General features: G+C 39.3%; 1 protein-coding gene across 5 annotated transcripts in view; it reads right to left on the reverse strand.

The window, feature by feature from the left end:
* The window catches only part of LOC110129206 (phospholipid-transporting ATPase FetA-like), a 110100-nt gene that overhangs the window by 24388 nt on the left and 68976 nt on the right, over positions 1 to 16736 (reverse strand). For all 5 annotated transcript variants that reach the window (XM_070480291.1, XM_070480293.1, XM_070480292.1 and 2 more), the window contains 3 exons: positions 12407 to 12603; positions 9369 to 9577; positions 4294 to 4337 (listed from right to left, as the gene is read on the reverse strand). In XM_070480291.1, coding sequence (XP_070336392.1) covers positions 4294 to 4337; positions 9369 to 9577; positions 12407 to 12603 — 450 coding nt within the window. The remainder of the gene's footprint in view (positions 1 to 4293; positions 4338 to 9368; positions 9578 to 12406; positions 12604 to 16736) is intronic.

Consider the following 16736-nt stretch of genomic DNA (forward strand, 5'->3'; position numbering starts at 1 on the left):
TTGGTGCTAAGTTAGGGAAACAGTAGTCTGCAGTGAGCTATACTGGCTCTTTTCTATGTCCCATCTAGAGGGTTTTTTGTCATGATAGTGAGACAGTATGGTCAGATCCAGAGCCAAGTTCTAGACCTGGCCAACCACAGAATTGCGAGTTCTGCTAAGTTTGTGGGTTCAGTAATTTAAGATAACTCATTCTATAGCATCCTCTGAGGCTTTTCTAGAACTGGGCTCTTGTACTGGTACATTCTTTAAGACTAGAAGCTGGTGAGTGATGAGAGAGAAGTTAGGGAAGTAGATATGAGGCAGACCCTGCATTATCATATTACATGCAATAGGGAACCATAGCAATATTCTGCTGAGTGTCATATGATCAGATAGTCCTCTGGTAGCACCATGAAGAATATATTAGAAGGAGCAAGACAGGAGGCTGGGAGACCAGTTAGTAGGCCACTCAGTAATTCACAAGAGAAATCATGAAGTAGTGACAAAATAAATATTAAATTCAGGGCATGGTTTGAAAATGTTTTTGACAAATTGACTTGGGGATACCTGAAGGGCGTACAGGTAATAACAAAAGCAGGTACATAGAGTTTTGAAGCTCAGGTAAGACATCTGGGCTAGTTTTTAATCTGTTCCAGACAAGTAAGCTTGAGAACACCAGACCTAGCTGGGCACAGGACTGGGGCAGGGCTGGTCTGCAGCCACAGTACAGCACGATCTGAGAGGTTTTATTCATGAATTACTCTGAAATTGGAAGTCAAACATCCAGTTGAATAAGGCTGAATGGCAAATCCAAGTCCCAGACAAAAGTATGGAAACCGGGGATATCAGACAAGAGGAAATGAATTTAGAATGGAGGGTAGATGATGCAGTAATGAATTGAGGAAGCACTTTGAGATGCTGTGACACAGCTATAGATAGTTTTTATAGGATATCTTTAGCCTTGGTCATGAAAGGGGAGGGAGCTAAAAAGGGTTCCTGATACGTGGATTTGGAGTTCATTAGTAAGTAGGCAGTAAGGTCAGTAAAAACATGATACTATAAAGATGGAAAAAGAGGTACAATAATAGAGCCCTGAGGGAGAACGGAGTGATATGTGGTAGAAGGCCTGAGGGTGGTGACTTTGGGAATAGCTAATAAAATGAATTAAGAATTAAATTGACCATAAATAAATTAAAAAATTATTCAAGTGGCACTGGAAACCCAAAAGAAGTTGGAGTCGATGAATTTGTAAAGGTTTTGTGGTCTCCAAAAAGTACTTGGCATTCTGAGATTAGAAACAGGGAAGGGTAGATGGCTTGATTAATTCAAGATTGAGATTTACTGGGAGATCAAAGAGGGGAAAAAAAGGGAGGTGTTGAAGATGCTTATGATCTTGGGTACAGATGGGGGGAAAGGAAGTAAAGTCACAAGGGACTGACAGACTGGAGAAGGAGAACAGAGAGTTTGTAAATCTTCCTAGGATAAGAAAGCAGGTATACTAGGAGTCAAGTACGAAGAGAATTGGAGGAATGAGCTTTGTGACCAGAGATCACGACAAGGGAGTTTACAATTTCATAGTAAAATTCTGGATGGTGACATGATGACCCAGAAATGGATGATACAGATTTTTTTTGAGTCCAAGAAGTAACCTGAAAGATAAATTCTTCCAGACACCTGAAAGCATCTATGGTGCTAGATCACCCATAAAGAAACCAATACCACCAAGATGACAGCAGGGGTTGGGCAGAGAGGGACAACATGAGCAAAATTTCAAAGTCCTCAGCATGAAGTGGAGAAGCCAGGAGATCTGTATAACGTCAATGACAGGAGGAGAGAGGAGGATAGCCAGAAGGCATCACAACACATTACATCACAGGAAGAAAGATTATACGAGGGAGAAAAAGTAATGGTTTAAAAGTGGCACAGGAAAGAATGTCCCTAGTGGTCCAGTGGTTAAGAATCCACTTTCTAATTCAGGGGACCCAGGGTCGAAGCCTGGTTGGGGAACTAAGATATGCTGCCGGGCAACAGCCTGTATGCTGCAACTAGAGAAGGCCTGTATGCCACAGCTACTGAGCCCACACATTCTAGAGCCTGTGCGCTGCAAGAAGAGAAGTTCGTGCACTACAATGAAGACCCAGTGCAGCCCAAAGGAAAAAAGTGGCACAGGATAATGAGGACAATATCGCTGGGCTTTTGGTATGCTGAGTGTGAGAGACGGAGGAAAAGGAATGCTCTCAGGGCAAGATATCTTTCATTCAAGGTAGAGAGAAGAAAGCATTCTTAGGAAAAGATAAGGCTGTGGGTGTTTGTTTACAAGAGAACAAAGATTCCATTGATCCAGAGGAAAATGTGTTATGGTCACACAGTAGTGAAAGGAAGAGGAAGAGAAAGGACGCTCCAGGGTAACAGTTTACTCCCTAGAAGCAATCTTCCTTGATTTTGCCAAGGTCATTAGCAAGGTCCCTGCAAGAGGATTGAAGGCGAATACTGATTTTATTTCCCATTTCCAATCTCTCTGGATGGATAGGGTGAGGCATTAGTTGGGAGCTGGAGTTTGCTGTTCAGTATGTAAATCAAGTGGCTAAGGGTTTGGAATTGGTTCCGATAGGAAAAGGATAGGGTGAAGAGTACCCCGAATGTAATGAAAGAAGCCTCATGAAAGAAGGTTTAACTCAAATTCATAAACAAAAGCCAAGATCCAATAATGGAAAAAAACAGTAAAAATGAACCAGCCTGAGACAGGAAGAATGAAAAGGAAAATACTTTTACAATTGCGTGGGTTAGGACTTTTGAATATGTCACAAATCCTGAAGTTATAAAAGAAAAAGACTGATAGAATTGGTTATATAAATTAAATACTTCTAAACAAAAATTTATAAACAAAAGACAAAAATGGAAAAAATAATTGTAATATATATACCAAAGGAAAAGTTGATATTTTTACTGTATAAAGATCCCTTGGAAATAAGAAAAAAAAAGACAACCCAAAGCATATGAACATGCAATTCACAAAATAACAACATATAGGCAATAAAGTTATTAGGAAGAGGAAAGAAACTAAGTATATAAAAATGATTCAATCTGATTAGTAATCAAAGAAAGGTAAATTAAATGAGATATAACTTTCACCAATTAAATTTCTAAAGATTGAAATATTAATACCCAGTAGTGACAAGGACATGATAAAACAGCAATTTTCCTATATTTTTGGTGGGATTATAAATTGATGCAGTCTATCCAGAGGGCAATATGGCACTATCAGATGCATTAAAAATCTAGCCACTCTTTCAGCAACTAATTTTACTTACAGGACTTTATTCTAAGGAAATAATTATCAGAAGAGGAGACAAAAATGTATGTACCTGGGTGCTTATCATAATACTATTTATAATAGCAAAAGGCAGCAGAATAAAAACAGGGGATTGACTACATCAATTAAGATACATCAATATAGCTGGATATGACAGTCATTCAAAATGATATAGATGTAGACATAAATATACCTAAATATACGGCCATGGAAGGAGGGCCACAATATATATTGTGTCTGATGAATAAAAAGAGTCTGAAAATAGCATGGGTGCTGTGATCCATCCATCCTTCCTTCCTACTTACCTACCTACCAGACCTAGATGTATATGTGTGTATATATACACATGAAAAGTATCTGAAAGGATAAATACTACCAAATTTGACACTGGTTATCTAAATGAGACTAAGTCATTTTTAACTTTCTTCTTCATACATTTCTATATTGTTTGAATTTCTTTTATTATGAGCATAGTTAATTTTTTTTAACAGAAAAAAACCCAATAAAGCTATTTTAAATTTATTTATATATTTACTAATAATTAAATAAATGTTTTAAAGAAATTTTAATAGCACTATTGAGAAAACAAGTAATATTTATATGCAGAACTAGAATTTGTTCTTGAGTAATGTAATGTCTTCCAAAAAAGTATCTTAAACCACTATTCATTTTCTGTCTTGGGTCATTTTTATGGGCTCAAGGATTTCTCCCTTTGCTGGCTTCTTCAGACATTCCTGACTTTAAAAATACTTATATATCATTTGTATGTAATTATATACATAATAACCTTCTTATAAAAAGCTATTTTCATTTAAAAACACAAACCCAAATCTGCTCAAATAAACAGAGGTTATTTCCATAACACTTTCTGATATTACGGGGCCGATAACAGCTGGGGTGCTTCAGGAGCTCGGGGAGCCCCAGTCTGTACTGAAATGCCGCTGTAAGCACAGCCTGGCTCAGCTCCCACGTACACTGCACGGGGAGCCGGAAACACTCACCTTCGAGACTTTGCTCCACGGCGCGCTTTTGTCACAGACATCACCTGTTGGCAAGTAAACAGAGCACACACTTGGCAAAGGTTTTAAAGAGGCTTTACATTTCTTTTTATTGTGGTAAAAGATATATAACATAAATTTTCATTTTAACCATATTTTAGTGAACAACTCAGTGGCATTAGTATCATTCACAATGCTGTGCAACACTCACCATTATATATTTCCTAAACTTTTTCAGCATCCTGAACAGAAACTCCCTACTTTCCCTTATTCCCAGCACCTGGTAACCTCTAATCTGCTTTCTGCCTCTATAAATTTGCCTATTCTAGATGTTTCATACAATGATGCATACAATAGGAATTCATACAAAATATTTCCTATTTTGTCTGGCTTATTTCACATAGCATAAAATTTTCAAGAATCATTCATGTTGTAGCATATGTCATAACTTTACTACTTTTTATGTCGAAGGTTGTGACAGTGTACAGGAGACAGGAATCAAGACCATCCCCAAGAAAAAGAAATGCAAAAAAGCAAAATGACTGTCTGAGGAGGGCTTACAAATAGCTGTGAAAAGAAGGGAAGCGAAAAGCAAAGGAGAAAAGGAAAGATATACCCATTTGAATGCAGAGTTCCAAAGAATAGCAAGGAGAGACAAGAAAGCCTTCCTCAGTGATCAGTGCAAAAAAATAGAAGAAAACAATAGAACAAGAAAGACTAGAGATCTCTTCAAGAAAATTAGAGATGCCAAGGGAACTTTTCATGCAAAGATGGGCTCAATAAAGGACAGAATTGGTAGGGACCTAACAGAAGCAGAAGATATTAAGAAGAGGTGGCAAGAATACACAGAAGAACTATACAAAAAAGATCCTCATGACACAGAAAATCACGATGGTGTGATCACTCACCTAGAGCCAGACATCCTGGAATGGGAAGTCAAGTGGGCCTTAGGAAGCATCACTACAAACAAAGCTAGTGGAGGTGATGGAATTCCAGTTGAGCTATTTCAAATCCTGAAAGATGATGCTGTCTGTGAAAGTACCACACTCAATATGCCAGCAAATTTGGAAAACTCAGCAGTGGCCACAGGACTGGAAAAGGTCAGTTTTCATTCCTATCCCAAAGAAAGGCAATGCTAAAGAATGCTCAAACTACTGCACAATTGCACTCATCTCACACGCTAGTAAAGTAATGCTTAAAATTCTCCAAGCCAGGCTTCAACAATACGTGAACCATGATCTTCCAGATGTTCAAGCTGGTTTTAGAAAAGGCAGAGGAACCAGAGATCAAATTGCCAACATCCATTGAGTTATTGAAAAAGCAAGAGAGTTCCAGAAAAACATCTATTTCTGCTTTATTGACTATGCCAAAACCTTCGACTGTGTGGATCACAATAAACTGTGGAAAATTCTGAAAGAGATGGGAATACCAGACCACCTGACCTGCCTCTTGAGAAACCTGTATGCAGGTCAGGAACAACCGTTAGAACTGGACACGGAACAACAGACTGGTTCCAAATAGGAAAAGGAGTATGTCAAGGCTGTATATTGTCACCCTGCTTATTTAACTTACATGCAGAGTACATCATGAGAAACGCTGGGCTGGAAGAAGCACAAGCTGGAATCAAGTTTGCTAGAAGAAATATCAACAACCTCAGATATACAGATGACACCACTTTTATGGCAGAAAGTGAAGAAGAACTAAAGAGCCTCTTGATGAAAGTGAAACAGAGGAGAGTGAAAAAGTTGGCTTAAAACTCAACATTCAGAAAACTAAGATCATGACATCCAGTCCCATCACTTCATGGCAAATAGATGGGGAAACAGTGGAAACAGCGGCTGACTTTTGGGGGGGGGGGCTCCAAAATCATTGCAGATGGTGATTGCACCCATGAAATTAAAAGATGCTTACTCCTTGGAAGGAAAGTTATGACCAACCTAGACAGTATATTCAAAAGTAGAGACATTACTTTGCCAACAAAGTTCTGTCTAGTCAAGGCTATGGTTTTTCCAGTGGTCATGTATGGATGTGAGAGTTGGACTATAAAGAAAGCTGAGCACCGAAGAATTGATGCTTTTGAACTGTGGTGTTGGAGAAGACTCTTGAGAGTCCCTTGAATGCAAGGAGATCCAACCAGTCCATCCTAAAGGAGATCAGTCCTGGGTGTTCATTGGTAGGACTGACGTTAAAGCTGAAACTCCAATACTTTGGCCACCTGATGCAAACAGCTGACTCATTTGAAAAGACCCTGATGCTGGGAAAGATCGAGGGCAGGAGGAGAAGGGGATGACAGAGGATGAGATGGTTGGATGGCATCATCAACTCAATGGACATGGGTTTAGGTGGACTCCAGGAGTTGGTGATGGACAGGGAGGCCTGACGTGCTGCAGTTCATGGGATCGCAAAGAGTTGGACACGACTGAGCGACTGAACTGAACTGAACTGTCAGAGTATTCCATTACAGGAATACTTTCCATGGCAGGAAAGCTATGACAAACCTACACAGTGTGTTAAAAAGCAAAGACATCACTTTGCTGACAAAGGTCCATATAGTCAAGGCTATGGTCTTTCCAGTAATCATGTACAAATGTGAGAGCTGGGCAATAAAGAAGGCAGAGTGCCGAAGAATTGATGCTTTCAAACTGTGGTGCTGGAGAAGACTCTTGAGAGTCCCCTGGAAAGCAAGGAGATCAAAATGGTCAATCTAAAAGGAAGTCAATCTTGAATACTCTGATGCTAAAGCTGAAGCTCCAATACTTTGGCTACCTGATTCAAACCGCTGACTCATTAGAAAAGAGCCTGATGCTGGCAAAGATTGAAGGCAGAAGGAGAAGAGGGCAACAGAGGATGATATGGATGGCTGGCTGATTCAATGATCACTGATTCAATGGACATGAACTTGGGCCAACCCTAGGAGATCATGAGGGACAGGGAAACCTGGCGTGCTGCAGTCCATGGGATCACGAAGAGGCTTACATGACTTGGCGACTGAATAACAACAGCATTCCATTAAATGGATATATCACAGTTTGTTTACCTATTCAATTGTTGATGGAAACGTGGGTTGTTTCCACCTTTGGCTACTGTGGATACTGCTGCAATGAACACACATACGTCTCTCTGTCTGAATCCTTGCTTTCTTTTTCCTCTTTTTGGTATATACCTAGGAATGGAATTACTGAGTCATATGGATCTGCCTACAGTGCAGGAGACCTGGGTTCGATCCCTGGGTCAGGAAGATCCCCTTGAAGAAGGAATGGCTATCCACTTCAGTATTCTTGTCTGGAGAATCCCATGTACAGAAGAGCCTGTTGGGCTACAGCCCATGGGATCACAAAGAGTTGGACATGACTGAGAGATCAATGCTTTTACTTTCTTTTTTTTCATGGTAATTTAAAGTAGGATTTTAAAAGTGTTTATTTATTTTGTTTGGCTGCACTGGATTCTGGTTGCAGCATGCCGGCTTCTCGAGCTGTGGCTCGTGGGCTCCAGAGCATGCGGGCTCAGCAGCTGTGGCGTAAGGGCTTAGCTGCTTCACCATGTGTGGGATCTTAGTTCCCCTAACAGGGATCAAACTCAAGTCTCCAGAATTGGAAGGTGGATTCTTAACCACTGGATCACCAGGGAAGTCCCATAAATAAAGGAGGATTTTTTTAAATTTAATTCTTTTATTTGGTTGTGCCAGTTCTTAATTGCCACAAGCGGAATCTTTTAGTTGCAGTATTTGAACTCTTAGTTGAGGTATGTGGGATATACCCAGTTCCCTGACCACGGATCGAATACTCATCCTCTGCATTGGGCAGGCATTTTCTTAACCACTGGACTGCCAGGGAAGTTCTAAGGAGGATTTTAAAAGCTATTTCTTCGATTCTATCATTCTGGACTTGCAGTTAAGCTCCTCAAATCCCCTCAGGCCACGTGGCTCTCAGTGCTCTATAAGCTCCTTTCCCCAAGCCAATGGTAAGAATCCTGCTGCCTGGGGTGCACCTCTTCTCCTTAAGTGTGAGTGAGGTGAGCCTGGAGGCTTGGCATCTATGAGAGACCTTGAACCTCAGGAAGCTCTTCATCAGAAAAGTCCCCTAGAAGAGAGGTTAAAGTAGTGCTGGAATGCTTAGGGTTCTTGGCCAGTAGATAGCACAGACAGATTGGGGGCAGAAGACAGTCTGATGCCAAGTGCAGAAACACCCAGGACCCTTTGCAACCCTACCCAACATATGATCAGGTCTCAGAATGAGTCAGAAAATTAAGATCCTCACCCAAATCAACCACCCAAAAATAAGCTTTCAGAGTTTATATATGTGAAAACTTGTTTGGCGGGAGTAATAGAAAATATTAGAATGCTCTAGCTTTTAAAAATCTTTTAACTTTAATTTTTAAATTTAATTCTTAAAATTTTTAAAAAATTGTACACTTTAAAGTATACAATTCAGGGGCATTTAGTGTGTTCACAATGTTTTGCAACCATCACATCTTTCTAGCTTCAAAGCTTTTTCATCATCCTAGAAGAATATTCCATGTGCTCTAGCTTTTTCGATGTGATTGCTTTCCTTTGCTAGTTACTGCCATAATGTTCACACATATGAAGACTTAACACTATCACAAAAATAAGCTCATCTAACACAGGAAACAAATGAACAACTGGGTATCAGAGACACTGATCAAATTCTGAACACCCTTTGATGGCTTCTTTTTAGACTGTTTACCGGTGTCTGAGGCAGAATCAGGAGAAAAGCAGCTTCAGTAACATCCTGGTTGCACCATATGATTTAATGCAAGAGTAAGTAACATTCCCAAGACACTGGCAATTCTCTGAAGACAGAGATTAAGTCTTATACACCTTCATGTTTCCAATGTCCCACACAATGGAATGGATGGCATCTATAATGTGCTAAATAAGTGTTTTTTTATTAGAACTGAATGGACTAGGTGATCTTTGCTTCGTGCACAGCAGGTTGTAAGAGTAAGTAAATGTGAATTTAGAGACATATAGATTTAGATTTAGAGATAGATTATTCTTGAGAAGAACCTGCAAAGTAAAATTTCCCCAAGACTAAGGGAAAGCAGAAAGACATGCATACCATAGAATGTCCCGTTAATTGAACACTTGTTGAAAATCATGATGTTCTGAGTCAGGGTCCCCGTTTTGTCAGAGAACACGTATTTGACCTGGCCAAGCTCCTCATTAAGGGTGGTGGTACGCGCCCGTGCTGGTGTGTTCTTCGGCTCATAAAACATCTTCTGATCCCAGTTGATATAGAAACTGTTGCCCAATCTTATTATCTCAACACTAAGGAGAAAGCAAGAAAAGAATGGTCCTGGGTCAAGGCAGGGCAAGCAAATTCATCCCCCTGGTTTCCTTCTTTCCAGTTCTGTGGTGGAAACAAAAATCAGAATACCTTCTCTCAGAACCTACAGTCTTGAAGGATCCTTCATACCAGCCAACCCATTGTAATTCTACTTTGACCATGATCACTCAAGGCTTTACTTGATTACCAGATATACTGATTAACTTTGCTGAGGCATAGTCCCTTTATACTACTTCTTCCAAGATTTTTAAAATTCTGTAGCAATGCAAGGCCTGACAGAGTTAAGCTAGTTTATAAAAGGCAGCCAAAGATTAGTTAGAGGGGTATTGCTGCTGTCACGCAAACTCAGTGATGGGGAAGAGGGATCTTTGAGACTAGAGACAGTGCTTCTTGGTTTCAGAAGAGGAAGGGGAAGATCTGTGAGACTCAGAAACAGCTTACAGGAGCTGATCCTCTGATAAATTTCTCGGCAGACCCACCTGCCTGTAGGGTAGCTTTTTCCTAAAATAGCTTTCTCTCCATTTTACCTGAATTTTCCCAGTTGTGTTAGTCACATTCCACTTTTATTCTAAATAACATGCATTATAGACTCTCTATGGCTTCCCTCGTGGCTCAGCCAATGCAGGAGATGCGGGTTTGATTCCTGGGTCGGGAAGATCTCCTGGAGAAGGAAATGGCAACCCACTCCAGTATTCTTGCCTGGAGAATCCCATGGACAGAGGAGCCTGGCAGGCCACAGTCCATGGGGTCACAAAAGAGTTGGACATGACTTAGTGACTAAATAACAACATGGTTAACAAGCATCTTCATTTTAAAAACAGTGCAGACTTTTTAAGTGCCTTCCTTCCTATCATCATTCACATTTAGTGTGTGCTATTTCATTGCTTCATTAGTAACCCCTGTCTAAGACAGCTGCATTGAGCAACACGAATCTTTTGTTTGAGGTGCGGGAGGTGGTGCTCAAGCCCCTATTATTCACTTTATTAGTCCTCATGTGTTGAGTTTTGACCCCTCTCTTCCTTCACCATACCAGTCACCATAGCAACCTCTCTAAGCTCAGACACTTAATGATACTATTTCTTTCCTTCGAAAGATCTCTGCTGCTTTTAGGATAAAGCCCAAACTCCTTGACCTGGCATTCAAGGTTCTTCTGAATCTAATCCTAAATTACCATCCAACACCTCAGTCTAGGCTCATTCATTGTTCTATGACCAGATCAAGCTTTTAAAAACCTCCAACCTTTGTACATACTGATCTTTCTGCTTGTAATATTATTTTCATATTTTCTGATTGGTAAATTCTACTCTTTTCTCAAGTATCAGTTTGATCATTACCTTTTTTCTGTAAATCCCTAAGACTCTATAGGTGGAACCAACTTATTCCTTTTCTAGGCTCCCATAGCATTCACATATTAATTTCTATTACATCATTCTTCATATTGTACCTTAATTATTTACTTAAGTATCTGTTTCCTTGGCTATACTGTAAGCTTATCTAGAGGAAGGGTTGTCTTATTATTCATGTATCTTTCTCTGTAACCTAATATAGTGCTTGGCACATAGTGAGTTCAGTTGCTCAGTCATTCAGACTCTTTATGACCCCATGGACTGCAGCACGCCAGGCTTCTCCATCTATCACCAACTCCCGGAGCCTACTCAAACTCATGTCCATCATGTTGGTGATGCCATCCAACCATCTCATCCTCTGTCGTCCCCTTCTCTTCCCATCTTCAATCTTTCCCAGCATCAGGGTCATTTCCAGTGGGTCAGTTCTTTGCATCAGGTGGCCAAAGTATTGCAGTTTCAGCTTCACCATCAGTCAGTCCTTCCAATGAATATTCAGGACTGATTTCCTTTAGGATTGATTGGTTGGATCACCTTGCAGTCCAAGGGACTCTCAAAAGTCTTCTCCAACACCACAGTTCAAAAGCATCAATTCTTCGGTGCTCAGCTTTCCTTATAGTCCAACCCTCACATCCATACATGACTACTGGAGAAACCATAGCTTTCACTAGACGGACCTTTGTTGGTACCTTTGTTGGTAACATAGTAGCTGTTCAATAAATATTCATTAAATTAGTAAGATAATTTAGCTAACTTAGCACACACACATATAGGGTGCTTTTAGGATTGGGATGCCACAATGCAAGGGTTTAGAAAACCCGAAAAGGATGCAGAAAATGTGTTTGGGTGTGTTTATGTGAAAGGGAATGCTGGAACTCAAAAAAGGAGATTGGAATACAGTAAAGACTTATTTTACCTATATTTCAAATTTTTTGTCCAAGGTGCTCATGAAAAGGGGAAGGAAACATCCTTCATCTTCTCCATCTTTTAGGAACCAGAATTTAAGTCACAATCACACCTACCTGCAGTTTGCCACATTGTTTCTGGGGAAAAAGCATTCTGAGTTCTGAGTCATTTACAAATGACTGTTTAGAATCTGGTCACTGATAAACTAGGGACTGCCTAGCTTGTACTTTAACACAAAATTTGTGTGCATTGTTTTCTAATTATTTCATGTGTTTGTATGTCTTATTTAGTCATGTACATTATAACTTATTGGAGGGTAGGAAAACTTTTTTTTATTATATAACCCACATAGTATCTAGCACAGTATTCTGGACATAGAAAGCATTTATGCAAACTAAATATTTCTCAGAGTGTTTTGTACACCAGGCACTCTGGGAAGGAAAGGGTTAAAGAGCACAGCACCTCTGTTTTCTGAAAGTCCACAGTCTAGTTGGGGAATAAGAAGGAAGTACCCTCCCCCAGAAGAAGTCAGCTCCTCCCTCAGCTGTCAAAGCAGCCTACCTGACGTAGAGGGAAATAGGCACCATGGTGTTGAGGATAATGAAGTAGGACCAGAATATGAGGGCGGCAGAGAAAGCTGATGAAGAGACATAGTCTTCCCACGGCAGGTAATCCTGGAAGTAGTAACCTTGGTTGTTTTCCCAAATGTAATGACCAACTGCTAGGAGAAAACACATGCTGCCTAAAAACAGGAAAATCTAGAAATCAAAAAAAGAATTAAATTAACATTTCATCCAAGACGTACTGCTTTAGTTCTACCATCTGGAGTCCCTCTCTCGACAAAGCTTCTCTCTTTTCTTGGAGGGCGGTGGAGGGGGGGCTCCCCCCTGAAGCTCACAGTCTCTAGGCAGCAGTCCACAGAACAGAAAAGAAAGCCCAGCAGCCGCCATCCTTGGGATTTTGATAGGACAAAACAGTAACTAAAATGCATTAAGTATTAAGTGCCAATAACAGTGCTAAGGACTCTATGTGTATTATTTAATATTATTTTCTTCTTTTAATAATAGATAATAAACTTGATATTAAGAATGGAAAAGTATTTTGCCTAAAGTTATTTGGCTACTATCCAAGAGAGACAGGTTCTGGACCAGTTCCAGAACCCAAGCTCTTAATGACTTCATTACTGAAGTGAGGTTCTGCTTTAACAGAAGTATAAAATGTGTGACACGGGCTTAGCATTTGCAGGTGGGGAGGTGAGAAGGAAATGGATGTAACAGGCTGACAATACAGCAATCATGTTCACAGAAAGAAGATGGTAAAATAGGAAGGCAGACCATGTGCCTACTGAGCCTAGAGCTCTAAGGGAAGTGGTTGGAAAGAATTAGAATATTAGTGTGTGGGGGCTGACTTTGACAAAGGAAAGATTTGAAGTAGGCAAATAACTGCAAGAGGAACAGAGTGAAATTTGGGTCATCAAAGAACTGGAAAAGCCTTTACTTTTAGACACTAAAGAGGAAAAAAGAGATAAGATTGAGATCTTAAGCAAACAAGGCCCAATAATTCTTTCTAACTGAATAAAATGAATCAGCCTAGAGGCAATGTTTAGATTAAATATTACACCTTCTTACTGAACTAAGATTACTGTTCTAGATAACATCAACTTTCTTGCCATTAGGTTGAGAGTAAGGGCATGGAGGGGAAAGGCTGCAAAGAAATAAGACTGATTTGAGAACTATGTTTAGAAAAGGACTTTGAGGAGGAGGGGATAATAATCCTAAACTCAGTTTACCAGGTCAGCATAATTCTGGTACCAAAGCCAGACAAGGACATTATAAGAAAAGGAAATATAGGCCAATATCCCTGATGAATGCAAAGTTTCCTAATAATCAACCAAATTCAACAGCATTTTAAAATGATCATACACCATATCAAATAGGATTGAGGCATTAATGAAAGAAACTGAAGAAGACAAGTAAATGGAAAGATATCTCGTGTTCACAGACTGGAAGAGTTAATCATTGTTAAAATGTCTGTACTATTCATGCTATCTATAGATTCAATACAATCCCCATCAAGGTTTCAATGGCAATTTTTTTTTAACAGAAATAGAAAAAAAATAATCCTAAAACTTATATGAAAGCATGAAAGACTTCAAACAGTAAAAGTAATCTTGACAAAGATGTAAGGTGAACGTATCTCATTTCCTGATTTCAAATTATATTGTAAAGATATAGTAATCAAAACAGTAAGGTACTGGCATAAAAACAGACATATAGGCCAATGGAACAGAACTGTGAGCCCCCAAATAAACCCATGCACTTATAGACAACTAATATTTGAAAGGGAGATAAGAAGGTATTGGAAAAATTGGCCACATGCATGCAAAAGAATGAAACTGGACCCTGATCTTATACCACTCACAAAAATTAACTTGGTATGAATTAAAGGTTTAAATGTGAAACCTCAAACCAAAAAACTCCTAAAGAAAACATAGAAACAGGGAGAAAAAGCTCCTTGACAGCAGTCTTAAACATGATCTTATGAATATGACATCCAAAGCACCAGCAACAAAAGCAAAAATAAACAAGTGGGATTTACATAAAACTAAAAAGCTTCTGCAGAGCAAAAGAAACAATCAACAAGATAAAAAGTCAATCAGCGGATAGCAGAAGATATTTGCAAACCATGTATCTGATAAGGAGTTAATATCCCAAATATTTAAGAAAATAACTCAATAGCAAAAAAAAAAAAAAAAATCAGTTAAAAAATGGGCAAAGGTCCTGAACAGACATTTTTCCAAAGAAGATATTCAAATGGCCAATAGGTCCATGAAAAGATAAACATCACTATCATGATACTCTTGGTGGGAATGTAAATTGGTACAGTTACTTTGAAAAATAGTATACAGGTTCCTCAGAAAATTAAAAATAAAACTACTATATAACCCACTTCAGGGTATATATCCAAAGGAAATTAAATCACTATCTTGAAGAGATATCGCCACTCCCATGTTCACTGAAGCGTTATTTGCAATGGCCAAGACATGGAAACAATCTAAGTGTCTATCGACAGAAGAATGGATAAAGAAAATGTGATACACACACACACTCACAGACACACACACACACTACAATGGAACATTATTCAGTCATAAAAAAGGGAATTCTGTAATTTGTGACAAATGCCCAACTCTTCAAGAAACTGCCAAATGCTTTCCAAAGTGGTTATACAATTTTACATTCCATCAGCATCACAAGCCCACATATCCACAGAAAAGACATGTACTATGTTACTGTGAACTTCTAAGTCTACTCAGAGGTCTTCAAACCTATGCCCTTTGTCACAAGGTGTGAATTGTTCAAAGCAACCCATCCCCACTGCTAGAAAACTGTAGGTCTCATCTTTGAGTCACTGATAGAAAGTCTTTGAAGACAAGAGTGTGAAGGCAGAAGAAGCAGATCTAACTAGGACCATTGTCAAAAAATGAGATTAAAAAGTCCTTCTTATTATGAAAAACTTCAAATACATATCAAGATATATAAATACTATAATGAACCCCTATGTACCCATCACCCAGCTTCATCAGTGATCAATTCATAGCTGGTTTTATTTTATTCCAAATCTTCTCTTCCTCTGTCCTCTCTTTTATTTTAAGCAAATTTCTCACATTATATAATTTTATTTGCAAACTGTTTAATATATATCTTTAAAGGATCCTACTTAAACACATAATCATGATACCTTTATCACTTAAAAAGTTAGTAATAAACCCTCAATATCATTCAATATTTGAGATTTAACAGTTGAATGAGGGATGAAAGAGAATAAAGCAGGAGCATTAAGATAAAATAAACAAAAATCTGCTTTTATTCCTAGCCTAATGCAGATTCATACTGAGTAGTTCCATTCCTTGTGATGAAGGTTTCTCTGGGGCCATAAAACTCTTCTTACTCTTACTCCCCCTTTGTTCTGCTTCTCTTCACTGAGTTATGTGACAGAATGGTTTATCCTCATGGTTCAGATTAAACTTTAATGATGAGTTCTACTGGCTGTGCTTTCCTTTTGAACCATCCATGTCAGTTCAGTTCAGTCACTCAGTCATGTCCGACTCTTTGTGACCACATGAACCGCAGCAGGCCAGGCATCCCTGTCCATCACCAACTCCCAGAGCCTACTCAAACCCATGTCCATCGAATCAATGATGCCTTTCAACCATCTCATCCTCTGTCGTCCTCTTCTCCTCTTGCCTTCAATCATTCCCAGCATTACGGTCTTTGCAAATGAGTCAGTTCTTCACATCAAATGGCCCAAAGTATTGGAGTTTCAGCTTCAGCATCAGTCCTTTCAATGAACATTCAGGACTGATTTCCTTTAGGATGGACTGGTTGGATCCCCTTGCTGTCCAAGGGACTCTCAAGAGTCTTCTCCAACACCACAGTTTAAAAGCATCAATTCTTCAGCACTCAGCTTTCTTTATAGTCCAACTCTCACATCCACATATGACTACTGGAAAAATCATAGCTTTGACTAGACAGACCTTTGTTGGCAAAGTAATGTCTCTACTTTTTAATATGATGTCTAAGTTGGTCATAGCTTTTTTTCCAAGGAGTAAGTGTCTTTTAATTTCATTGCTGCAGTCACCATCTGAAGTGATTTTGGAGCCCCCTAAAATAAAGTCTGTCACCATCTATTTGCCATGAAGTGATGGGACTGGATGCCATGATCTTAGTTTTCTTAATGTTGAGTTTTAAGCCAACTTTTTCACTCTCTTTCACTTTAACAAGAGGTTCTTTTGTTCTTCACTTTCTGCCATAAGGGTGGTGTCACCTGCCTATCTGAGGTTATTGATACTTCTCCCGGCACTCTTGATTCCAGTTTGTGCTTCATCCAG

The sequence above is a fragment of the Odocoileus virginianus genome, chromosome 18 (assembly GCF_023699985.2).
Source record: "Odocoileus virginianus isolate 20LAN1187 ecotype Illinois chromosome 18, Ovbor_1.2, whole genome shotgun sequence".
NCBI lineage: Eukaryota > Metazoa > Chordata > Mammalia > Artiodactyla > Cervidae > Odocoileus > Odocoileus virginianus.